This window comes from Cervus canadensis, chromosome 5 (assembly GCF_019320065.1).
Source record: "Cervus canadensis isolate Bull #8, Minnesota chromosome 5, ASM1932006v1, whole genome shotgun sequence".
Classification (NCBI taxonomy): Eukaryota; Metazoa; Chordata; class Mammalia; order Artiodactyla; family Cervidae; genus Cervus; species Cervus canadensis.
The window spans coordinates 39,152,890-39,180,707 of NC_057390.1; the positions used below are offsets into that span (position 1 = coordinate 39,152,890).

Sequence of the window (27,818 nt, forward strand, 5' to 3'; positions counted from 1 at the left end):
CCCTGGGCCTGTCCTATGCAAACTGGGCTTAGGCGGGAGCGCTGTTCTGCCTGAAGTCCTCACTCCGGTCCTCTGACCTTCCTTTGACCTTCCTCTGCTCTATTTTCGTGGGCTTTTCCCATCCTGTCTTTTAGCCACCGCCATTTTGGACTCCTTTTTCCTATTCTAACTACCTAACAGAATTTTCCAGACAAAAATACTGGAGTGGGCTGCCATTTCCTTCTCCAGGGAATCTTCCCAACCCAGGGATAAAACCCACATCTCTTGTGTCTCCTGCATTGGCAGGCAGATTGTTTATCACTGCACCACCTGGGAAGCTCCACACCTCTATCCTGCCTTCTGCTAGATAATCTTTCCAAGTATCTTATTAACATATCAACCATTTACTCAAAAATATTCAGTGAGTCCCCATTGCCTGGCATATAAAGAATCCTTAGTTTAATAGTTAAGACCTTTCAGTCTGACCCCAATATTAATCCTCTTACACAACCAACCAATCCACTCTGAAGTCCAAAAATGAATCGCACATTTCCATCATCTCTACCTTCTCTCCTCCATTCTCACCCTTTTAAGGCTTTTTATAGTCCTTCCAAACTTTCCCACTGTTCACCTCCTCGAAGAACCTTCCTAAATTATCTGTAGTGAAAAAACACTTCACCTTTATCAAAACTATCATACAGCTCCTTTTCATGGAAGTTTTGCCTTCCAATCAAGTAACTATTTAAAATAAGGAATATGTAAGTTTTATTAATATTTACCTGTGGATGTGTCCATGTTCTATGTATCAAATAACATAAACAAGTTGCTATCAGACTGGTTCATATTTACTGATTCACATGTAAGTCTTATACAATTAAAGCAAATTCTTCTTCGAATTAAAGAAAAAGAAATGCAAGAAGTCAAAATGGTTGTCTGAGGAGGCCTTAAAACCAGCTGTGAAAAGAAGAGAAATGAAAGGCAAAGGAGATAAGGAAAGGTATACCCATTTGAATGCAGAGTTCCAAAGAATAGCAAGGAGAGATAAGAGTCTTCCTCAAAAAAAAAAAAGTCTTCCTCAATGAAAAATGCAAATAGAGGGAAACAACAGAATGGGAAAGACTAGAGATCTCTTCAAGAAAATTAGAGATATCAAGGGAACATTTCATGCAAAGATAGGCATGATAAAGGACAGAAATGGTATGGACCTAACAGAAGCAGAAGATATTAAGAAGAGGTGGCAAGAATACACAGAACTGTACAAAAAAGATCTTCACGACCCAGATAACCATGATGGTGGGATCACTCACCTAGAGCCAGGCATCCTGGAATGTGAAGTCAAGTGAGTCATAGGAAGCATCACTACGAACAAAGCTAGTGGAGGTGATGGAATTCCAGGTGAGCTATTTATAACCCTAAAAGATGATACTGTGAAAGGGCTGCACTCAATATACCAGCAAATTTGAAAAACTCAGCAGTGGCCACAGGACTCGAAAACGTCAGTTTCCATTCCAAACCCAAAGAAAGGTAATGCCGAAGAACATTCAAACTACGGCACAATTGCACTCATCTCACACGCTAGCAAAGTAATGCTCAAAATTCTCCAAGCCAGGCTTCAACAGTACATGAACCGTGAACTTCCAGATGTTCAAGCTGGATTTAGAAAAGGCAGAGGAACAAGAGATCACATTGCCAACACCCGCTGGATCACTGAGAAAGAAATAGAGCTCCAGAAAAACATCTATTTCTGCTTTATTGACTATACCAAAGCCTTTGACTGTGTGGATCACAATAAACTGTGGAAAATTCTTCAAGAAATGGGAATACCAGACCACCTTACCTGCCTCTTGAGAAACCTGTATGCAGGTCAAGAAGCAACAGCTAGCACTGGACACAAAACAACAGACTGGTTCCAAATAGGAAAAGGAGTATGTCAAGGCTGTATATTGTCACCCTGCTTATTTAACTTATATGCAGAGTACATCATGAGAAATGCTAGGCTGGAGGAAGCACAAACTGGAATCAAAGACTGCCAGGAGAAATATCAATAACCTCAGATATGCAGATGACACCACCCTTATGGCAGAAAGTAAAGAAGAACTAAAGAGCCTCTTGATGAAAGTGAAAGAGGACAGTCAAAAAGATGGCTTAAAACTCAACATTCAGAAAACTAAGATCATGGCATCTGGTCCCATCACTTCATGGCAAACAGATGGGGAAACAGTGGAAACAGTGACAGACTTTATTTTTTGGGGCTCCAGAATCACTACAGATGGTGATTGCAGCCATGAAATTAAAAGACGCTTACTCCTTGGAAGAAAAGTAATGTCTAACAGACAGCATATTAAAAAGCAGAGACATTACTTTGCAACAAAGGTCCATCTAGTCAAAGCTATGGTTTTTCCAGTAGTCATGTATGGATGTGACAGTTGCACTACAAAAAAGCTAAGCACAGAAGAATTGATGCTTTTGAATGTGGTGTTGGAGAAGACTCTTGAGAGTCCCTTGGACTGCAAGGAGATACAACCAGTCCATCCTAAAAGAAATCAGTCCTGAATATTCACTGGAAGGACTGATGCTGAAGCTGAAACTGCAATCCTTTGGCCACCTGATGCGAAGAACTGACTCAATGGAAAAGACCCTGATACTGGGAATGATTGAAGGCGGGAGGACAAGGGGATGATGGTTGGATGGCATCACCAACTCAATGGACATGAGTATGAGTAAGCTCCAGGAGCTGGTGATGGACAGGGAGGCCTGGCGTGCTGCAGTCCATGGGGTCACAGAGTCGGACACGACTGAGCAACTGAACCGAACTGTACTGGGACACATTTGAGACTAAAATCGGCCAAGATAAAAGGAATTAGGACTATCCTATGTAGATATAGATCAACCATTCTATTACATTGGTGTAAACTTATTTGCAGTTTTGGATAGCGAATTTTAAATAATTTTAATTAGGCTCAAACACATTTTTATTAATCAAAATAGGGCATCATTACAATCATTTTTGTCAAGGAGAAATAACTTTGTTTATTCCTGTAGTGCAAAAGTCCATGCCTCAGGATTTGATCAACTCTTGGAAAGCACTTTCTGCCTCCTGCTGGTTGTAGAAGTGTTTTCCCTGCAAAAAGTTGCTTGAAGAAATGGTTGGTTGGCAAGAGGTCAGGTGAATATGGGGGAGAGGCAAAACCTCATAACCCAATTAATTCAACTTCTGAAGCACTGGTTGTGCAACTTGCTGAAAAACTGGGCCCTCTCTGTTAATCAATGCCAGCTGCAAGCATTGAAGTTTTTGATAGTTCTCATCGATTTGCTGAGCATACTTCTTAGGTACAATGGTTTCACTAGGATTCAGAAACCTGTACTGAATCAGACTGTCAGCAGACCACCAAACAACCATCAAACACTGATCATGACCTTTTTTGGGTGCAAGTTTGGCCTTGGAAAGTGCTTTGGAGCTTCTTCTCGGTCCAACTGTGGAGCTGGTCATCACCGGTTGTCACATAAAATCCACTTTTTGTCACATATCACAATCTGATGGAGAAATGGTTCATTGTTGATGCACAGAATAAGAGAAGACCACACTTCAAAATGACGATTTTTTTTTATCTGCGGTCAGCTCATGACGTACCCACTTATCGAGTTTTCTCACCTTTCCAATTTTCTTCAAATGCCTAATGACTGTAGAATGGTTGATGTTGAGTTCTTCAGCAACTTCTCACGTAGTTGTAAGAGGATCAGCTTCAATAATGCTCTAAACTGGTTGCTGTCAACTTCCGATGGCCTGCCACTACACTCATCTTCAAGGCTCTTATCTCCTTTGCAAAACTTTTTGAACCACCACTGCACTATATGTTCAGTTAGCATTTTCTGGGCCAAATGCATTTTTGATGTTGTGAGTTGTTTCCCCTGCTTTATGACCCATTTTGAACTCAAATAAGAAAATCGCTCAAATTTGCTTTTTGTCTAACATCATTTCCATAGTCTAAAATAAACAGCAAGTAATGACATTAGCAAAAAAAAATGTAAAGTGAGAAATGTGAATTTAAGTGATGTATAACATAACCACATTAAATGTATTTTAATACCAAATGTCAAACTTCAACAGTGGAAAACTGCAATTATTTTTGCACCAAATAATGAAAAGCAAACAATGCTTTCAACTTCAGGACATCCTTAATACCAAGCAGAAAATCCTGTTAAACCCTAAGGATTCTGCTTAATTCTTACTGTTTTAATGAGCTATTCTGTAACACAACACAAGCAAAAGTTAACAGAAAGCTATCAAGACACTTTTTTGCATCACTCACTTTTTTGAGCCAGTTATAAACCCAAAATTATCCACAACTTCATCTTACCCTAGGACAATTTGTGTTTTTAGTGTGTTCTTACAAAAGTTGAAGCAAGTATAGAAATTATAACAATAGTAATCAAACTTAAGATCAGCTACTAATTCTCACTGTTTCTATTTTTTTAAAAGGTACAAGGAAAGATTTCAATCATATTTTAAATATTTCCTTTTTTCTAACTTTTATTTTTTTTCCACGAAACCTGATCCTACAGAGTTGATTAGATATGTCGAGTATGTAATTTAAAAACACACCTAAGTTTTCCTTGCCTTAAAAAAAATCCTTCTTTTTATGATTGGATTTTACTACTCCACTAACAAATCTACAAGATTATTATTTAGAGTGTAAGTAAAATATAGACTATATTGACATGGTCGAGGAATCATGAGAGTTTGAAAATCCATTTACATCCATTTGTCATGCAAATCATTATGTATGTTATTTTAAAAAATATTTTAAATTAAAAAGTTGGCCAGCTGCTCAGGCAGGGCCTCAAAAGGTAACAAATCTAGCATGAAGACAGTAGTTCAGGTCTCATTTTTAACTCCATGGGTCCTGAAATCCAGTAGTATCAGTGTCTCAAGTGTACTAGGCCTGATTTAAGAATTAAGTCACAACAATAAAACTGAAAGATGTTCTTGCTTTGCCAGACAGTGGTGGATAAATACTGACAAAACCTTACTATATGGCTTCTCACAATCCATGCAGACAACTTCTCTTCTGCTAACACATTATTTGTAAAGACTATGAAACAAAGGATTAGGTAACAGCAGGTATATTCTAATTCAATCATGCATCCTAATTACTATAATTAAACTATGATTTTTCATAAATCTAAGCAACAGATTTGAAAACTATCATTTTTTCACATGGTCAATTTTTTCCATAAGGAGAGTCACACTTTGAGGCTGAAACTAATAAAATCTATATCCAATTACTTGAGGGAGCTTTACTAAAGGCTCCATACCAGAGCCATCTCCAGAGCACAACTCCAAGAAGCATCGTCAAGCCAAATACCAGAGCGCTGTTATGCAGTCAGCCTTGGCCATGTACATGCATCTTATAAGCAAAGTTGGGGATAAAAATATACATCTTGAATTTTTTTTGGAGAATTAAATAGGAACTATAAAGTAGATAGCAAGAACTTATAATTGGAATTTCCTATATGTAATAACCTTAGTCTAAAGGGAAGGCAAACATTAATACTGTGATGAATGCTACAGTAGAGCATTCATATACATACCTTGGCTTTCATCTATTATCTGAGTTAGAGACCTGTTTCTTTTTTTCTCCCATATCAGAAGAATGTGTATAAAGCAAAGCAAAAGTCAGTACTTTTATGTATCTATAAAAACACTTATTCCATAAAATATTTTATATACTTGCACTACTTCTAACTTTGTTGCTAACAGCTCTCAAAAAATCCTTTAAGTGTATTCCATAATATCTACCTGAGTTAGAATTAGGTACTACTGGAATCATCTACTTAAATTCTGATTCTTCTACTAGATGTAAGTTCCATGAGGAATCTTAAGTCTTGGTTGTGTATCTTCACTGCCTTATATTGTAGGCATTCAATAAATAATAGATGGAAAAAATAAATTATTCAATGCTTCAACTAATCCTCATTATTGAAGTTCTCCCAATAATGTCACATCTACTTAGAAATTGCCTCAAACTATCAAAATAACAGAAGTAAAACAAGAACATTGCTTCTTCCCTTTCCAAGGCCTTCCTACACCCCTATCTTCTAAACACTAAAATCTTAATATTTAAGCATCAGAAAATAAATCAAAGTAATTTTTCTCTTCTATCACTTCAAATCCAAAGAATAATCAGGTCCATGACATCAATGGCTCAGATGTTAAAGAATCTGTCTGCAATGCAGGAGACCTGGGTTGGATCCATGGGTCAGGAAGATACCCTGGAGAAGGGAATGGCTACCCACTCCAATATTCTTGCCAGGAGAACTACACGAACAGAGAAACCTGGTGGTCTACAGCCCATAGGGCTGCAAACAGTAGGATGTGCCTGAGCGACTTTCACTTTCATGACATCAATGCCTGAAGAAAAATCTTTGTAACTTCAGCAGAATTGTAAAAAGTGCACCTCAATTCATTATTTGTCTTCTCTGTCTCTAAAAAAGGTTTCACCTATCCCAAATCCTATTCAGGAATGACACCTTATCAGATAAGGTTAATTTCATGAATATGCACTAACCAGTTCTCAATCTCACCATAATGGTACACTTAAAATTATACATAACATCCATTTCTGGCTAAAAAATGCAATACCTTAGACCAAAACTTCCAATGAGAACAACTAAAGCAGCCTGATGACAAGGAAAAGAAAAAGTTTCAAGGTGTCAAAAAACTGCTAAGGCAACCAGGACTTGACAGACCAAGATCCTGAAGAAGGGGGAACAGAGAAGAAGTAAGACAACACTTCAGCCATTTTCCCTCAGGGTATCTAGCAATTCCCCCAAGGGAAGAAAAGGAGGATCTGAGGAAACTGGGCAAGCAGAGAGTTATTAGTAAGTAGCCAAACAAACAAACAGAAACAAAAGAACAAAAACCAACTCAGCAGCATTTCTGGCAATTTCATGAGAATAGAGGAATAAAAATAAGAGACTTAAAGGTCCAGAATCTGGTGAAAAGGTAGGGTCAGAGACTGGAGCCTAATATTCATCAAATTTTTCATCAAAATTTTTCATAAATTGCAAGGTATGAGAAGATAAAAAGCCAAGCAGAAAACCAATGAAAAACAAAGTGTAATATTCAGAAATCTCATAATACTGAAGATAAATTAATTAGAATTTAGAACCCACCAGTGGGGAAGATTCCCAATGAACATACCTATGCTCTCAGTGGGAATCCCTGGAGGGCTAACTATAAAAGCAAAGTAAACAAGATGCATATGAAGCACTGCTCAAAATGGAGCCCAGACTCTAATGGAGAGGTAAACTAGCCTGACAAAGACAAAGATTAGAGTTTAGGATCTACCAAGGGAGAAATCCAATGAACACACTTGGCTCTTGCTTGAAAGCTCTGGAGGGTTATAGCCTGAGGGTGGAGAGAGAGAATGAGAACCCTGCAAAAACTACAACCCATCCTGAATCATTCAGTCTCTATGGCAACTTCCCCCCACTTTATTTTCCTAGCAAAAAAAAAAGTAAACCCTTTGTAGAAGAAAATATCATCCGGAGCCTCTAAGTTTTTTAATACACAATATCCAACACTCAACAAAAGATCATCAGGCATAGCAATGAAGCCTGAATGGCCAAGGGCAAAACACTGAAGAACTGCCAGCAGGATAGTGAAAAAAGGAAAAAAGGGGCATTAGCTAGAATGCATAGAAATTAAGACAGCTTCCTCATTTCTCCCTTTTTTGCCTTTTTTTTTTTTCTTTTTTAAGAAAAAACAACCATGCTATTGCTTTCCTGGTGGCTCAGATGGTAAAGAATGTGCCTGCAATGCCGGAGGACTGGGTTCGATCCCTGGGTTGGGAAGATCCCCTGGAGAAGGAAACCGCAACCCACTCCAGTATTCTTGCCTGGAGAATCCCATGGACAGAGGAGCCTAGCAGTCTACAGTTCATGGGGTCACAAAGAATCGGACATGACTGATCGACTAACACTTTCACTTTTCAATCATGTTACTAAGCAGAAACAGGGAGACAACATTTTACATTTTTTGTTGTTATACAGTATTCAACTTTGTACTGATTCAATTGTGACAACAAAGAAAAACCTTTACTTTTTGCTCTTAAAAAAAAAGTCTAGGCCTTGGTATTTACCTAACAGAGTTAAAAAATAACATCCACATGGAAAACCTGCACACAGCTATTTAAAGCAGCTTTATTCATAGCTGCCAAAACCTGGAAGCAAGCAAGATGTCCTTCAGCTTGTGAATGGATAAACTGTGGTTCACCCAGACAATGAAATATTATTCAGTGAACTATGAAAAGATTGAGAAGAAATTTAAATACATATTACCAGTGAAATAAGTCAACATGAAAAGACTTCATAATGTATGATTCCAACCACATGATATTTTGGAAAAGGCAAAACTTTTGGAGACAGTGAACAGAGCAGTAGTTGCCAGGGGTCAGAGCAGAAGAAGGGATGAGTAGGTAGAACATAAGGTATTTCGGAGGCAGTGAAATTACTCTGTACCGTATTATAGTAGCAGATACATGTTTTTATACATTTGTCCAAAAAGAGAGAAAGTATATGACTAAGAGTATATGCTAATGTAAACTATGGTCTGGGGGTGATAACAATATGTCTGTGTGGGTTCATCCACTGTAACCAATGTACCACTCTGACAGGGGATGCTGATAATGGGGGAATCTAAGGGTTCATCTGGGGGAAGAAAGCATATGGAAAATCTCCATACCCTCCTAATTTTGTGATGATCCTAAAACTACTCTTAAAAATGCAAGTCTATTAACAAAAATTAATAAAAGTACCAGGGAATGCCAAGATCCAGCACTATATTGACAGAAAATCACAAAAAAATAAATAAATTAAAAACAGACTCCAGGGAATCTAGATTATGGGAGTAGGTAGAAAAATTTTTAAACTATGAAAATATAGAGAAAAAATAAAGAGAATTTCAATAGAGCATTAAAATCTAGTAGAGTTATACTAACACCTAACAAAGTAGACATTAAGACAAGAAATATTACTAGATACATAAAGAAACATTTAATGATGGGGAAAATCACAAGGAAGAGGCAGCAATTATAAATCTATATGCATTCTAAAATTAAAAACAGAACTTCAATATGATTCAGCAATTCCATTTCTGAGTATATGTCTGAAACAAATCACAATGTCAAAGAGACACCTGCACACCCATCAATGCAGCATTATTTACAACAGCCAACACGGAAACAACCCAAGTGCCACTGACAGATGAATGGATCAATAAAATGTGGTCTGTGTGTGTATATACACACACACCATGGAATAGTTTTCAACCATTAAAAAAGAACATCCCACCATTTGCAACAATGTGGATGACCTCTAATTGGCATTATGCTAAATGAAATAAGACAAACAGAAAAAGACATGGTGTCACTTATATGTGGCATGTGAAAAGTATCCTAAAATACTAAATTCATAGATACAGAGAAAAGACGGGGGGTTGCCAGAGATGGCTGTGGAAGGTGAGTGAAATGAGTGAAAAGAGGTCATCAGGTACAAACTTCCAGTTAGAAAATAATTAATCGGAGTGTAACTATATAGCTTATACATATTACAGCTTATACAATGACTATAGTTCATAATATCAGATGACCCTTGAACAACATGGGGGTTAGATGCACCAACCTTCAACACAGTTGAAAATCCACCTATTAACTTTACAGTAGCTGTAAAGTTCCCTCCATAGCTGCAGTTCCACATCCATGCACTAAACAAGTGGCAGATCAGATAGTACTGCAGTAACATTCACTGAAAAAAAATCTGCGTATAACAACCCATGATGTTCAAGGGTCAACTGTATTGTATATTTCAAAGCTGTTAAAAGTAAATCTTCCAAGTTCTCATCATAAGAAAAAAAAATATGTATGTATGCTTACAGATGTTATCTAGACTTCTTGTGGCAATCATTTCATAATACATACACATACTGAATTATCATGTTGTACGTGTGTATGAGTTCAGTCACTCTGTTGTGTCTGCCTTTTACAACCCCATGGACTGTAGCCCACCAGTTTCCTCTGTCCATTCAATTTTCCAGGCAAGAATACAGGAGGACGTTGCCACTTCCTACTACAAGGGATCTTCCTGACCCAGAGATTGAACTCATATCTCCCTGCACTGGTAGGCAGATTCTTTACTACTGAACCACCTGAGAAGTGCATTATGTTGTATACCTGAAACTAGTATATGGTCAAGTATACCTCAATAAAAAAATATTAAAAGCAATTCTTTAGTCAGGAGGAAAATTATTCCAGACAGGATAAAAATGCAGTAAGGAAGGAATAAAGAACACTGGGAGGAATAATTATGTGTGTATGTATAAAAACATTGACCTTAAAAACAATAATAATATTTGTCAAATTTAAATATAGAATTAAAATGCATTATAACAGTAACAACAGGGGGAGAAACTGCCATAGAGTTTTAGATCCTCACAATATAAGAAAACTGATAAAGATAACAATACACATTTTGCTCTGTGTCTATTGTAATCTCTAAGGTAACCTCTAGAAGAATAAAAAAAAGTATGTACCTAACAAGTTAATAGAAAAATATAATAAAAACTGTGATTAATTCAAATAAAGGCAGATGAAGAGAAAAACACAAAATATATGAGACGAACAGAAAACATGTAGCAAGATAGTTGATATAAAACTAAGTAAATCAGGTGATGTCAGTCAATGGCAGTCAGAAGTTCCTAAAACTCTCCTCCCATACAATAGCAACAAGAAATTGACCCAAAAATGTCAGCAAAAAAGTAAATATACAAGGTGAGTGAGTGAAAGTCGCTCAGCTGTGTCCGACTCTGTGACCCCATGGACTGTAGCCCATCAGGATCCTCTGTCCATGGAATTCTCCAGGTCAGAATACTGGAAGGGGTAGCCTTTCCCTTCTTCAGGGGATCTTTCCAACCCAGGGATCAAACTCAGCTCTCCAGCATTGCAGGCAGATTCTTTACTGAGCCACAGGGGAAGCCCATATGTGGTGAGGGATATGCTAATTAATGCAACTGTTGTAATCCTTTCACAATATACAGGTATATCAAATCACCACACAGTACACTTTAAATATGTTAAAATCTTATTTGTCAATTATATCTCACTACAACTAAAAGAAAACAAAGTAACACTGATAACTTCTTAGCTTACTGTGTACATAAAAAGGTTATTTTTTCCAAATTATATTTAGTATTTTACCTTGTAAGTCAATTTTTTATGCTGACACACCTTTAATTCATAGTCACAAAAAGGATCAGATACTCTAACTACAATGAAACGCTTTGACTAAAAACATAAACTGCTAAAGCTGCAAATATATCAAATTGAAATGTGTTAAGAAACAGGCATTTCTAAAACATATTTTAAAATAGACATACTTATCCCAACCAAGAGTTCTTATCTCTCCAATAAGGCTTGAGTAGAACTTGGGAGGAGGAGATAGTACATGTGGTTCTTTTTTATTCTTTAAAGCAACTTCCTGTTTAAAAGAAAAAACTTGAATCAGCTGTGGAATGCTACACAATGAATTATTAGTACCTGATTACAAAACACAACTCTTGCACCTCACTAACAGGTCCATTATTTTGACAGAAAATCCACCTTATTTCCCTCCTCATAAAAAAAAAAAAAAAAGACTAAAAAAGGGGTAAAGGACTGCACCAAAGGTCATGTAAAAATGTCAATTATTATACCATACAAACTTAAGTCTAATATTCTCCTAGACTATCATGTCTATCACAGATGAATAAGGATCACCAAAAAACAAAGCAAAATCCTCATCCTCAAGGCTTTACTATTTTTCTACCCCTATGGATATGATGTTTGATAGAAAGAAACATTTACCTTTAAAGAAAAGCCATTGAACTCTATGTACATGGCCTAGACTGATATATTTGTACAGCATTATGAATCACAATCTTACAAACAAAAATCCTTCTTTATCACAATAAATAGTTAACCTGTTAATTTCCTTTATTGACTTCCACGCTGTATTACTCCCAGACCAGTGAAGCATTTTGCCATCTATCTGGTTAGATCACAGCTTCTTTCCCCACTAACCTACCTATGACATCTTTAAGATGATTTATGTTCCCCTGAACAAAACTAAAATTTACATTTTTTACAAGCAATACAAGCATCACTAGAGTTGCTGAGGCTGAAAATTACCAATTACTTCAAAGGTGTTAACCTGGACAATATCTTATTTGGAAAGTAAAAAATAAATGTACATATGAATTACACAGAGGTTTATATGGTTTGGATTATCAAAAGGTATTATAAAAAGTGGGCTTCCCAGATGGCTCAGTGATAAAGAATCCACCTGCCAATGCAAGAGACACAGGAGACCCAGAGTTCAATCCCTGGGTCTGGAAGATTCCCTGGAGAAGGAAATGACAACCCACTCCACTATTCTTGCCTGGGAAATCCCATGTACAGACGAGCCTGGCTGGCTACAGTCCATGGGGTTACAAACAGTCAGACATGACTAAGCACATTATAAAAGTTAAAGAAATAAAAATTTTAAAAAACAGATATAATAACAAAACCACATAAGAACAAGTATAAAATTATAAAGATTTCTGGTAACCCTAATAAAAAGTATACATTTTTATTCACTTAAATATATCTATTAACATGGACAGAAGGCTATTAAATTAACATGAGAAAAGACTAGATTTTTACAAAATAGCATTTCAAAAATCAGTAATGCTAACTGAAACTACTTAAATACAGTTCTAAATCTGCTTTAGGATAAAAACAAACAAACCAAACCCTGAAAGCTGGTTAGTAAGGCCTAGAATGTCGATCTGAATTAGAAAGGAAGCTCCTAGAAGACAAAAAGTATACTGCCTTTTCATAAACTACTTAGTGCTGTATATAAATAGCCTGATGGGCCACAAAAATTATTAGTATTAAGATTCTCCTGTTACAAATACTACTAACAGGAGTCAGTATAGTTCCTGTACTTACAAACATGTAAGAGTTACACAGTACTTGTTCGGAAATTTTTTTCAATTCAAAAATATTAATTACTGTTATTCATATATACTGAAGATAAAAACAAACTTGGATAATAATGTACTCGGATAAAAAGAGTACTTTAATCCTAGATTTATGACACTTTTTAACTCTGCCTTCGACCTTGGGTCAGACAAGTTATTCCTATTCTAGAACCGTAACACAGAAAAGGGCAAAGACAGAGAAGCAAAGTGTTCTTTGTGGAGAATGATGGAAAGGTACTTAGAAGAAAGAACACAGGCTTTACAAACCAGAAGTTTAGATCCTAACTTTGAACAATTCCAAGTGTTGAGGCCTTGGAAAAGAACATTAAAAAGAATGTATATACATGCATAACTGAGTCACTCTGCTGTACATCAGAAACTGTAAATCAACAGGACTTCAATAAAAAAGAAATACTAGAAATGAAAACTCAGATTTAAGAGAAAAGAGATACAAGCATAAAAGTCAAAGAAGTAAAATCCCTATGCCAGATTTGAACTGAAAATATTGAAATGAACACAGGTAACAGCAAAGGTTTGAATAGTCAAAGCTGTGGTTTCTCCAGTAATCATGTACGGATGTGAAAGGTGGACCATAAAGTAGGGAGTGCCGAGTGCTGAAGAATTGATGCTTTCAAATTGTGGTGCTGGAGAAGATTTTTGGGAGTCCCTTAAACAGTAAGGCACCCTTATGGCAGAAAGTGAAGAGGAACTAAAAAGCCTCTTGATGAAAGTGAAAGAAGAGAGTGAAGAAGTTGGCTTAAAGCTCAACATTCAGAAAACTAAGATCATGGCATCTGGTCCCATCGCCTCATGGGAAATAGATGGGGAGACAGTGGAAATAGTGTCAGATTTTATTTTGGGGGGCTCCAAGATCACTGCAGATGGTGACTGCAGCCATGAAATTAAAAGACGCTTACTCCTTGGAAGGAAAGTTATGACCAACCTAGACAGCATATTAAAAAGCAGAGACATTACTTTGCCAACAAAGGTCCGTCTAGTCAAGGTTATGGTTTTTCCAGTGGTCACGTATGGATGTGAGAGTTGGACTGTGAAGAAAGCTGAGCACCAAAAAATTGATGCTTTTGAACTGTGGTGTTGGAGAACACTCTTGAGAGTCCCTTGGACTGCAAGGAGATCCAACCAGTCCATCCTGAAGGAGCTAAGTCCTGGGTGTTCATTGGAAGGACTGATGCTGAAGCTGAAACTCCAATACTTTGGTCACCTCATGCGAAGAGATGACTCATTGGAAAAGACCCTGATGCTGGGAGGGACTGGGGGCTGGAGAAGGGGACAACAGAGGATGAGATGGCTGGATGGCATCACTGACTCAATGGGCATGAGTCTGAGTAGACTCCAGGGGTTTGTGATGGACAGGAGGCTGGCGTGCTGCGATTCACGGGGTCGCAAAGAGTCGGACACGACTGAGAGACTGAACTGAACTGAACTGACTGAAACAGTAAGGAGATCAAACCAGTCAATCCTAAAGGAAATCAACCCTGAATATTCACTGAAAGGACTGATGTTGAAGCTCTGATATTTTGGCCATGTGATGCGAAGAGCAGACTCATTGGAAAAGACCCTGATGCCGGGAAAGATTGAGGGCAGGGGGAGAAGAGGGTGACTGAGGGTAAGATGGTTGGATGGCATCACCAACTCAATGGACCTGAGTTTGAGCAAACTCTGGCAGATAGTGAAGGACAAGGAAGCCTGGGGTGCTGCAGTCTATGGGGTCACAAAGAGTCAGACATGACTTAGCAACTGAACAACAAATAGCAATGAACATGCCAGTTTCAAGACTGTGGTATCCAAATACCATTTTCTACAAAGAAACCATATCTGTTTGGTAAAACAGGATGAGTGAATGAAACTGGGGCAACTGGTGCCACAAAGTGAAGCTTAGATTGTGTTAAAAGAACTCAGGAGCCAACATGAAAGGACTTAAATTGACCAAATCTGGTATAATTTAACCATTAAAAAGAATAATCATCACAATGGGCTAAAGTTAATCAAATATTTTAAAATACAGGGGTTCATAATACTAAAAAAATCATTAGCTCCCTTTGAATTCCTAGGCACCAGCTCATTATTCTTAAAATTTATTTTAAAAAAAAGGAAAAAAATCAGCACTTGTCCTCATTCCAGTATGGGCGAGATATCAAATTTACCAAATAAATGATGAGGGGAACTTCTTTTTTGTAAAATTTTCAGCTAATAAATGTAACACAATGGATTTTTAAAAATCACCATTTGCGACCCCTAACAAAACAGTGAATGTAGTTAATGACCATCATTGGAAGCTAAAATCAGTAGGTGATAGGCTAATCAGAAACTTTATATTGGACGGATCTAAACCTATTGATTAATCTTAACTCTGTTAAATGAGGAACTACCAGACACCATGTACCTCCTATGCAGAGTATGAAGTATAGAGCATAAAGTATTCTTATCAGGACAACTGAACGCAACTCCATTCAGACCTCTAGATTTAACTGCCAGATTACAAAAAAAAAAAGGTAGAATATGCTAAAAGATAGCATGAATATCTAATGAACCAAATTCAGAATATAGGAAACCTTTTAAAATGCTCCAGTCTCCTTCTCCTAAAGGAGTAGATAGGGAAAGAAATATCTTAGGCAAAATTTTGAAGTTCGCTCATGGGTCCATGGGTATTTACTATAATCTTCCTTCTTTTGCTAATCAAGTATCTTATGTATCCATGCATGCTAAGTCATTGCAGTCATGTCCAACTCTTTGCAATCCCATGGACTGGAGTCGGCCAGGTTCCTCTGTCCATGGGAATTCTCCAGGCAAGAATACTGGAGTGGGTTGCCATGCTTTCCTCCAGGGGATTTTCCCACCCCAGGGATCTAACTCATGTCTCTTAGGTCTCCTGCATTGGCAGATGGCTTCTTTCCCACTAGCACCACCTGGGAAGCCAATTTATGCACAGTTAACTGAATAATCAATTGCATATAACTGTATATATGTAATGAAGCTTAACATGTTTTTCAGAAATCTATTAATTGTATATGAAATTATTTATACATTGTACTATATCTTTAATAGTGATTTTTTAATCTCTGTTGATGTTACATTCTCTAACAGACCAGAAGTACACTTTATTTCTTCACCACCTGTCCAAGTCTAGTGTCAAGTGTACCCATTAAACTGGTTCTTACACACAGTTCTATTCCTCTTGCAGTTCCAGAAAAGTACCATCCACATTTGTGCATGAGTAAAATAAAACATTAAATGACTGAGAGTTGAGAAGTTTTAAATTCTAATGTTAGTTTTTAAAAGAATTACAAAAACACACCAGATTTACAGAGTATAATGACAGTGTTAGAAAACAAATTCTTACCAAAATCATCTTCAACTCCATCATAAAACTCACCAGATCAGAAGATTGCTGCATTCTCTAGACCAAAACATATTTTTAATTAATTTCATATGTACAATGAATATTCCATGCACTAGAAATGGAAATTTTTTTAAAGTCCATATAAATATTTTTTAAAAAATTAGCTATCTTAAATGTATAAGAATTGAACTATTGGTCATCAACACTATTATTTCTACCAATTTCATTCTGAAAGAGTAATTAAAGCCCTCAAATCTAATTTGGTGAGATATGGTGAATTATGTAAGCATGGCACTTAAAGTCTCATACATTACTCTATTTCTTCAGCACTGACTACTGTCAAGTTTAGCAAATCTAGCAAACCACAGCACTATTTAAAAAAATAGTATGAATAGAATGTCAAGAGGAGTATAATATATAAAAATCAGGCAAATCTATACAATTAAATCTAGTTAGAACAATGAGTTAACTAATCAATTATACTGTTTATTTTAATTTTTTCTTTGACCTTAAAGACTGCCTATAATTGTTAATTTTGTCCTTTCACACGAACCTGTATTAATTCAAAAGGAGTCAATCTTTCAATAAGGTAAAACAGTTAAAATAATACGACAAATAGGAAATAACTTCTGAAGTACAATGTTAAAGTGTCAGGGCTCCATTTCCTAGAAATCTTTGATTATTGAAAGAAAATTATTATAAAATAAAAGTGAAAAAATTCTCATTGAAAATTGCTTTACTAGATAAATCTCTACATCATTTCTCTGCTTGAAATCAAAATAACGTTATTTTTGCTACTTTTTCTAATGCACTGCACTACCACCACACAGTTCTGAAACTGATCTGTAAATTTCAGTTTTCAGAGGAGAAAAATAGTAATCTAAAGTATTCAACATTACACGAGGCATATGATTCATACCTTAATGTAGATTGGTAGGACACGTGTTTGCAGAACAAATCTTTGACTTTCCTTTCTTCTATATATTTCCCCTGTAGTTGACTAGTGATGAGTAATAAATTATACCAAAAGTGTGCAAACTATAGCCCAGAAGCTAAATCCAGCCCAATAGCGGTTTTTATTGAGCTGTAATGAAAAGCAGCCACACCTATTCATTTACCTCTTGTCAAAGCTGCTCTGTGCTACAAGGGCAGAGCTATGTAGTCATGACTGAGATCTTAGGGTCCACAAAACCCGTAAAATTCACTATCTGGCCCTTCATAGAAAAGACTGCTGACCACACCTCCCGCCCTGACTCATATTTAATGAAGTTAAAAATGATACCAGGAAAGAACGGAAACGTTCACCTGGACTTTGGAATAAAACAAAGACTAAAACTGTAATACGGGGTTCTACAGTATTGGAGGGCAGGGGGGGAGATACATAATTCGGACTTTTTCGAGGAACTCTCTAGGTGAATTGGTGGAGGAAAACTTGTGAATCTTAAGTCTTCATTAAGAGTTTTTCTTCAAGCTATTTAGCTATCTCATTAGATTCATTTCTTAAACTTCAGCATATAATATAGTCTCAGTGAAAGGGGAGGGGACGGTGGAGAGAATGCAGAGAGAAATCATTTAAACATCCCCTTAAAAATATGCTGTAATTATATTGCCAGCAGTGACAGTCTACTTTCTACAGATCAAACAATTTCCTCTATTTCTCTGTAGTTCAGTACTGCTTTAAGTGAGACTAACTGTCATTGTCATTTACCATAGATAATAACCTGCTTTAAGACAGAGAAAACAGAAGATCAGGAAAAACACACAAATTAATAAACCATTAAAAGAAAGGCAGCTCTACTTACATCTACTTTTCTACAAGAGGTATTTCATTATTTTCAGTTGCTTCAGTAACTGATTTGCTTGTTTCTCTAATCTTTAAAAGAATCTTCAGGTAGAGGAACCCTAACACTAAGAATAACTGAATTAGGGTGGGGATGTGGATAAAGTGGGTGAAGGGTGTCAAAAGTATAAACTTATAAATTTTTTTAAAAAATAAAAAGTAACTAAATAAATCCTGCTTATATTTCACCTATGCTGCCTTTACATCCACTCTCATTACATAAGCATGCCTGATCCTATGTGATTTCCACCCCACCTTTTCTGTTGCTAATCTTGAACTACAATCACATTTTTGCCACAGATATCCTACAACTCCTAAATGGGTTCTGGGATACTTTTCGTACCACCGCTATTCAGGAGACAGTAAACGCATTTGAAGGCCCTGAAGTTCCAAGCATGGAAATAAAATTTCAACACAAATGCTACCTGGAAATATGCTGAGGATTTTAGGCTGAAAATATCTTACATAAAATATGGATCCTTAAAATGCTTGATAGAGAAAAAACCTACAGAATTCAACAACTACTAAACCAGTGTGTTTTAACACTTTGCAAAATAGGTTTTAAAAAGAGCATATTTAGTAACTTCCTAACCTCACTTGGCAAAATGGTTGTCTGACAAGGCCTTAAAAATAGCTGAGAAAAGAAGAGAAGCAAAAGGCAAAGGAGAAAAGGAAAGATATACCCATTTGAATGCCGAGTTCCAAAGAATAGCAAGGAGAGATCAGAAAGCCTTCCTCAGTGACCAATGAGAAGAAATAGAGGAAAACAATAGAATGGGGAAGACTTGAGATCTCTTCAATAAAATCAGAGATACCAAGGGAACATTTCATGCAAAGATGAGCACAATAAAGGACAGAAATGGTATGGACCTAACAGAAGCAGAAGATATTAAGAAGAGGTGGCAAGAATACACAGAAGAAATGTACAAAAAAGATCTTCAGACCCAGATAATCACGATGGTGTGATTAGTCACCTAGAGCCAAACATCCTGGAATATGCAGTCAAGCAGGCCTTAAGAAGCATCACTACGAACAAAGCCAGTGGAGGTAATGGAATTCCAGTTGAGCTATTTTAAATCCTAAAAGATGATGCTGTGAAAGTGCTGCACTAAATACACCAGCAAATGTGAAAAACCCAGCAGTGGCCACAGGACTTGAAAAGCTCAGTTTTCATTCCAATCCCAAAGAAAGTCAATGCCAAAGAATGTTCAAACTACCTCACAACTGCCCTCTTCTCACACTCTAGCAAAGTAATGCTCAAAATTCACCAGGCCAAGCTTTAGCAGTACATGAACCGTGAACTTCCAGATGTTCAAGCTGGATTTAGAAAAGGCAGAGGAATCAGAGATCAAATTGCCAACATGCACTGGATCATAGAAAAAGAAAAAAGAGTTCCAGAAAAACATCTACTTCCGCTTTATTGACTATGCCAAAGCTTTTGACTGTGTGGATCACAACATACTGTGGAAAATTCTGAAAGAGATGGGAATACCAGACCACCTGACCTGCCTCTTGAGAAACCTGTATGCAGGTCAACAAGCAACAGTTAGAACTGGACATGGAACAACAGACTGGTTCCAAATCAGGAAAGGAGTATGTCAAGGCTGTATACTGTCACCCTGCTTATTTAACTTATTCACAAAGTACATCATGAGAGATGCTGGACTGGATGAAGCACAAACTGGAATCAAGATTTCTGGGAGAAATATCAACAACCTCAAATATGCAGAAGACACCACCCTTATTGCAGAAAGTAAAGAAGAACTAAAGACCCTCATGATGAAAGTGATCCGCACAGTCAAAGGCTTTGGCATAGTCAATAAAGCAAAAGTAGATGTTTTTCAGGAACTCTCTTACTTTTTCGATGACCCAGCAGATGTTGGCAATTTGATCTTTGGTTCCTCTGCCTTTTCTAAATACAGCTTGAACATCTGGAAGTTCACAGTTCATGTACTGCTAAAGCCTGGCTTGGAGAATTTTGAGCATTACTTTGCTAGCATCTGAGATGAGGGCAATTGTGAGGTCGTTTGAACATTCTGTGGCATTGACTTTCTTTGGGATTGGAATAAAAACTGACCTTTTCCAATCCTGTGGGTGCTGCCGAGTTTTCCAAATTTGCTGGTGTATTGAGTGCAGCCCTTTCACAGAATCATCTTTTAGGATTTGAAATAGCTCACCTAGAATTCCATCACCTCCACTAGCTTTGTTTGTAGTGATGCTTCCTAAGACCCACTTGACTTCACATTCTAGGATGTGTGGCTCTAGGTGAATGATCCCATCATTGTGGTTATCTGGGTCATGAAGATCTTTTCTGTAGAGTTCTGTGTATTCTTGCCACCTCTTCTTAATATCTTCTGCTTCAGTTAGGTCCATACCATTTCTGTCCTTTATTGTGCTCATCTTTGCATGAATGTTCCCTTGGTATCTCTAATTTTATTGAAGAGATTTCAAGTCTTTCCCATTCTATTGTTTTCCTCTATTTCTTTGCACTGATCACAGAGGAAGGCTTTCTGATCTCTCCTTGCTATTCTTTGGAACTCTGCATTCAAATGGATATATCTTTCCTTTTCTCCTTTGCCTTTCGCTTCTCTTCTTTTCTTAGCTATTTGTAAGGCCTCCTCAAATAACCACTTTGCCTTTTTACTATTCTTTTTCTTGAGGATGGTCTTGACATCTGCCTCCTGTACAATGTCACGAACCTTCACCATAGTTTTTCAGGCACTCTGTCTTTCAGATCTAATCCCTTGAATCTATCTCTCACTTCCACAGTATAACTGTTGGGGATTTGATTTAGGTCATACCTGAATGGTTTAGAGGTTTTCCCTACTTTCTTCAATTTAAGTCTGAATTTGGCAATAAGGAATTCACGATCTGAGTCACAGTTTCCAGTCTTATTTTTGCTGACTGTATAGGGCTTCTCCATCTTTGGCTGCAAAGTATATAATCAGTCTGTTTTTGGTATTGACCATCTGGTGATGTCCATGTGTAGAGTCTTCTCTTGTGTTTTTGGAAGAGGGTGTTTGCTATGACCAGTGTGTTCTCTTAGCAAAACTCTATTAACCTTTGACTGCTTCATTCTCTACTCCAAAATCAAATTTGCCTGTTACTCCAGGTGTTTCTTGACTTCCTACTTTTGCATTCCAGTCCCTTATAATGAAAAGGACATCTTGGTATTAGTTCTAGACAGTCTTGTAGGTCTTCATAGAGCCACTCAAATTCAGCTTCTTCAGCATTACTGGTAAGGGCATAGACTTGGATTACTGTGATATTGAATGGTTTGCCTTGGAAATGAAGAGATCATTCTGTCGTTTTTGAGATTGCATCCAAATAGTGCATTTCAGATTCTTTTGTTGACTATGATGGCTACTACATTTCTTCTAAGGGATTCTTGCCCGCAGTAGTAGATATAATGATCTGAGTTAAATTCACCCATTCCAGTCCATTTTAGCTCGCAGATTCCTAAAATGTCGACATTCACTCTTGCCATCTCCTATTTGACCACTTCCAATTTGCCTGATTCGTGGACCTAATATTCCAGGTTCCTATCAATATTGCTCTTTACAGCATAAGACTTTACTTCCACCACCAGTCACATCCACAACTGAGTGGTGTTTTTGCTTTGGCTCCATCCCTTCATTCTTTCTGGAGTTATTTCTCCACTGATCTCCAGTAGCATATTGGGCACCTCTTGACCTGGGGAGTTCATCTTTCAGTGTCATATCTTTTTGCCTTTTCATACTGTTCATGGGGTTCTCAAGGCAAGAATACTGAAGTAGTTTGCCATTCCCTTCTCCAGTGGACCACATTTTGTCAGAACTCTCCACCATGACCCATCCATCATGGGTGGCCCTACACAGCATGGTTCATAGTTTCACTGAGATAGACAAGGCTGTGGACCATGTGATCAGATTAACTAACTACTCTCACTTAAAACAAATCTTTTAAAAAAAGGACTTACCTGTTGTACTACGTGATGATATCCATTAAGTACTGTTCTCAGCTGCCAACTACACAGTAATCTAAAATTTTAACAGAACAAAATGGTTTGTTCATTGCTTAGAATTAAAAGGAAAAAACTATTTGTATGCCAACTCCAGTATGTACATACATAGAAAAAAATGACATAATTATAATTCTGACAAGTTAATAAAATTTTTACCTCCAGTACTGTTGAAAATCATGTCTTCAAACTGTTGGTACTAATTTTATTTCAAAATATAAATGACTGCAATCAGCAAATGACATGCAAACAGTACATTTTTTTTAAATTTTAACATATCCAAAGCAATGTTTTCTTGAATTGGATTCTATTCTAAGGTAGGTTAAATAAAGCCAACAGTTTTGATCATAATATACAGAACTTGTATTTGAGAAACCAAATGCATTATAACAATCTGTGTTTGTGCTGGCTTAGTTGTGTCTGACTCTTTGAGACTTCGTGGACTGTAGCCCGCTAGGCTCCTGTGTCCTTATAACAATCTAATCTTCCTTAAATTCCAGATGAAGGACATACATACTTTCAACTGTATAAGTAGTGATAAATTAATTTTCATCTATCTACTGGCTCACCCTCAGCTGCACTCTTAACACTGTTAGGTACTCTTCTAGAAATGTTTTTACTTACCTCAAAGTAGAAAGTCTGAGTTTTCCCAACCATGGTCTTTTCAAACCATCATGACTCTCCTTTTCTGGTCTGCTAACCTGCATCCTCTCTGCTATCTCCTATCACAGGGGCAGAGTAGCGCGTTCGACTGCCCATGAGAAACCCCATCTCCAAATGTACTTTCCACCCCCTGCCACCAACTCAGTCACATCAATTCACTAATTACTCCTTTACTGTGGTATCCTTACTTTCCACTAGTGTTTTTTCCACTGTAACTTGTTTAAGCAAATCTTATTTTTAAGAAAACATGTAATTATAACTCTTCCTTGACTGCACACCCTTCTCTAGCCACTCCTGTTCTTCAAAGTAGTTCATACTGTTTACATTTCCTTTCTACCCACTCCAAAAACCCCAATACAAGCCAACTTCAACCACTACATGAAACTTGCAATCTAACCTGACCCCTTTGCAACACTAAGCAATGTTAACCACTCTGACTTTTAAGCTGCTCTTTCTTTGGTTTCAGAAACAACTGTCCAGGTTTTCCTGTTAAATCTGGTCAATGCTTTGTCTTCTTCCAAGGTCTTCTTTATTTACCACACCTTTAAATGTTGTTATGCCCTCAAGATTATGTCACTGGCTTTCTCTTCTCACTCTATCCATGCAGGAAAACCTATCCACATTCATGGCCCCAAATCCCATGCCTACTGTGACTTCTACACACATCTCCACTCCAAACTTTATGCTTAAGTTCCCCACCAAAACACTAATACCTACTAAAATGTCCTCTTCATACTTCACATCTGATATGCCTTCAAACAATTCCCCTTGGACTTCTTCCATCTGTGACCTCTTATTTGAGTTAGGAATTTGCAAAGAATCCTCCACTCCTCTCCCCCTCTTATCTCCCACTTCTGATCAGTCACAAAATCTTGTCAGTTCTACTGGTAACTGTCTCTGGATTCTTCTCCCCTTCCTACCCTCAGAAAAATTTTGGAGCAGAAATTAGATTTTAGGTGCTACCTAAATTTCTATTTTCATCTCTTGACATTCCTTGAAGGGCTGTCAATACCTATAGCCCATGTTGACACCTAATTTCTATCAGGACAGAACTGATATTGTGGGGTTTCCCATGCCTGAACATACATATAATTAACATCAGTCAAAAGTTGGAAACAAAGTTGTCTAATTATTTTCTATTCTCCAAATATTTTCTCTTGTTGTTTACTGCTTTAAATAAAAAGTAAATTAGACTGTGTTGCTGTTGAAGAGCACTTCAATACCACAGAAAATCATTTTAAAAGCACACTGATTTGCAAAAATCAGAAACGCTTCTGTTTAACTAATTAATAAGCAGAACTCTAACAAACAGAACCAGCTTATACAGACGTGACTGCCCACCCCACCAAGATGCCTGCAGAGTATGTAACACCACCACATTACCTTGCATTCCTCAGCTGCAAATCTTTGGGCAGCAATAGTCTAAGGTGGAAATCTCTTCCCTGTGGAAAATGTTAAAAAGGTTCACTCAAATTAAGAGAAGTCAATCAGAATCACATTAAAAAGGCAACATTTTCCTGTATTTTCTAAAAGGTATCAACTTTATTCAAATACTTGTTAAAATATAAGCAACTAAATAGTGCATTTGAGGGAAAATAACTCAAAAATGTACCAGAAACTTCTGTGAATACTGACTGCATAATCAAAACACTGAGACAGGATTTTGTTTTTAAAGAAAAAGTCTTTCACATAAATAAGAAATACTAACAAATTGTTATGCAGATATAAAGGAGAAATTTAAGTGTTATTTTTTAGGAAATAAATTCAAGAAAAAAGAAATTCCTTCAAACTGATTTGAATATAGGAGAAAAAATCATGACATACCCCATATTTGTAGTTTTCCAAATTTTAATAAAGTGAAAATATATTTTATCTTAATATACAGACATCAGAGAAATATTTTCATAAATCAGAGTATATTTAGTTCTTCCACACTTGTAGACCTTTAATAAATAAAATCCTTAAAACACTGTTACTTATTTTAATTTAAATATTCATTAACTATAACCTGAAAAGACTAAATTTTACTCAAAAGTCTCTCTAAGGAAAAAAGGACAGTTCTCTGAGAAATATACTGTTTTACTTTCTTGAGAAAATGAATGGGTAAGCAGCTTAAACTTTGTACCTTAAATAGCATAATACACATGAAATCTAAGCAAAGGTAAGCAGAAAAAGACAAACAGAAATATAATCTTTTACTCCAACAGTATAAAATGAAAAAGAGTAATAAAATTCTTGAAAAACAATTACCACGAGAATTTTATCAGAATCTCCCTTAAAGCAGTTTCAAAAATAGAGGAACACAATTAAATGTACCCCATAACCTTTACTTTCATGGTAATACTGCAGTTCTGACTTTCATTACATTTAAATGTCCTTTAAAAAAATGAAACAAAATGTACTACTGACCTTTTCAAAAGGTCAAGTAACAATAATTCACTATTTCATTAAACCACTAAAAGGTATTATGTAGTAACCTTAACCTAACTTTATAGACATCTCACACATAGGTGTAAGAACAATCTGGAACTCAAAATTTACATGAAGAATAGTAAAACTACTCTACTCATCTGTTATGTAAAATAATAAAATTCCAAAGTCCCTTATTTGCAAAATCCAACCATTTTAAAAGTCAAATGCCATGTCACATGCCATAATACTTTGATTCAAGAAAATGTCTAAAATTATCTTTTTTTAGTTAAATCATAAGGAAAAAAATATGTTAACTGCTCTCATGAAGACTTTCCAAATTTACAGCAAACAAAAGTATCAACAATTGCCTAAATCTGAATCTCTCTACATATCATTCCCAAAAAATAAGTACATCAAAATTAAGAACAAATAGAACCACAAAAACCCCCTGTCTTAGGCAAAGGCAGAAGAAAGAGAAAAGTTTAAACTTCAAAATTGCCTGTCAGAAGAAAAATACAAACCACTGTCCACTGCCTTCCATCCTGGGGCTCCTACATCAAGTCCTTTGAGAGAGCTAGGGGATTCAGGAAATTTAAAAAAAAAAAAAAAAAAAATCAGAAAACAGAAGAGGGGATTAGATTATGTGTGAAAAATAAAGAATTAGCAACATAAAAGTCAAGGATCTCACCTTGGATAAGAACTGTAAAAGTAGAAGACGGTAAAGGGCTATCCTTTGGAAACGGTGTTAGAGGAAAAAGTACCAACTATGGGAAACTAAGGCTCTTACATAACAATAAAAACGTTGGATTCTTCCTTCAACACTTCCAAAAAAAATCATCCATCAAGTGAGCTGCATTTTGCAGACAGAAGAGAGTAGTGTTTTAAATAAGAGTGTAGCTGCTTTACACCGCTGTGTCAGCTTCTGCTGTACAGCAAAGTGAATCAGCCATACACATACATACATTCCTTCATTTCTGGATTTCCTTCCTATGTAGGTCAAAAGAGGGTATTCTCGAGGAATTTAACAAATTACTGCAGCCAACAGTTGACAAACACAAAGATAATGTCTCTATCAATGCTAAGCTCAGTTCAGTTCAGTAGCTCAGTCATGTCCAGCTCTTTGCAACCCCATGGACTACAGCACACCAGGCCTCCCTGTCCATCACCAGCTCCCGGGGCTTGCTCAAGCTCATGTCCATTGACTCGGTGATGCCAACCAACCATCTCATCCTCTGTCGTCCCCTTCTCCTCCTGCCTTCAATCTTTCCCAGCATCAGGGTCTTTTCCAATGAGTCAGTTCTTCGCATCAGGTGGCCAAAGGATTGGAGTTTCACCTTCAGCATCAGTCCTTCCAATGAATATTCAGGACTGATTTCCTCTAGGATGGACTGGTTGGATCTCCTTGCAGTCCAAGGGACTCTCAAGAGTCTCCTCCAACACCACAGTTCAAAAGCATCAATTCTTCAGCACTCAGCCAAAGTTTATAGTCCAACACTCACATCCATACATGACTACTAGAAAAACCATAGCTTTGACTAGATGGAACTTTGTCAGCAAGTAATGCCTCTACTTTTTAAGATGCTGTCTAGGTTTGTCAGAGCTTTTCTTCCAAGGAACAAGTATCTTTCAATTTCAGGGCTGCAGTCACTATCTGCAGTGATTTTGGAGTCCAAAAAAATAAAGTCAGCCACTGTTTCCACTGTTTCCCCATCTATTTCCCATGAAGTGATGGGACCAGATGCCATGATATTAGTTTTCTAAATGCTGAGTTTGAAGCCAACTTTTTCACTCTCCTCTTTCACTTTCATCAAGAGGCTCTTTAGTTCCTCTTCACTTTCTGCCATAACAGTGGTGTCATCTGCATATCTGAAGTTATTGATATTTCTCCCAACAATCTTTGATTCCAGGCTGTGCTTCTTCCAGTCCAGCATTTCACATGATGTACTCTGGATATAAGTTAAATAAGCAGGGTGACAATATACAGCCTTGACATACTCCTTTCCCAATTGTGAACCAGTCTGTTGTTCTATGTCCAGTTCTAACTGTTGCTTCCTGACCTGCACACTACTATGACCTGCTAAGCTATTATGAGACAAAAACAAAACATGGAGAGAGAGGTGGGAGGGGGATCCAGGACGGAGGGGACATTATGTACAGCCATGGCTGATTCACATTGATGTATGGCAAAAACCATCACAATACTGTGAAGTAACTGTCCTCCAAATAAAATAAATAAATACATTTTAAAAAAATAAGAGCTGAGACATTTCAGGTGATGACAATCCCTCAACATAAACAAAAACCACAAGGCATAAACAAATTACAATACTGAATTAAACATTATTTGGTGAGCATTTACACCCAGATTCAGAAATTTTAAAACCTCACAACAGAAACTGAAGGGGAAAAAAAGACAAAATAATATTAAAATGGAAGGATAAATTAAGAGTTGTTCAAAGAAGAACAGAGCAAAATAAAAATTTCATAAAAGACAAAAAGGTAA

At 36.9% G+C, this 27,818-nt stretch overlaps 1 protein-coding gene across 4 annotated transcripts in view; it reads right to left on the minus strand.

The window, feature by feature from the left end:
• Positions 1–27,818, minus strand: part of FANCL (FA complementation group L) — an 85,450-nt gene that overhangs the window by 39,979 nt on the left and 17,653 nt on the right. The window contains exons 2-6 of one of the 4 annotated variants that reach the window (XM_043468623.1): positions 25,837–25,889; positions 24,287–24,345; positions 22,199–22,259; positions 16,401–16,457; positions 11,414–11,514 (exon numbers count right to left, since the gene is read on the minus strand). In XM_043468623.1, the coding sequence (XP_043324558.1) occupies positions 11,414–11,514; positions 16,401–16,454 (155 nt within the window). In that variant the 5' untranslated portion in view covers positions 16,455–16,457; positions 22,199–22,259; positions 24,287–24,345; positions 25,837–25,889. The remainder of the gene's footprint in view (positions 1–11,413; positions 11,515–16,400; positions 16,458–22,198; positions 22,260–24,286; positions 24,346–25,836; positions 25,890–27,818) is intronic. The other 3 variants (XM_043468621.1, XM_043468619.1, XM_043468622.1) reach the window with 3 other exon arrangements.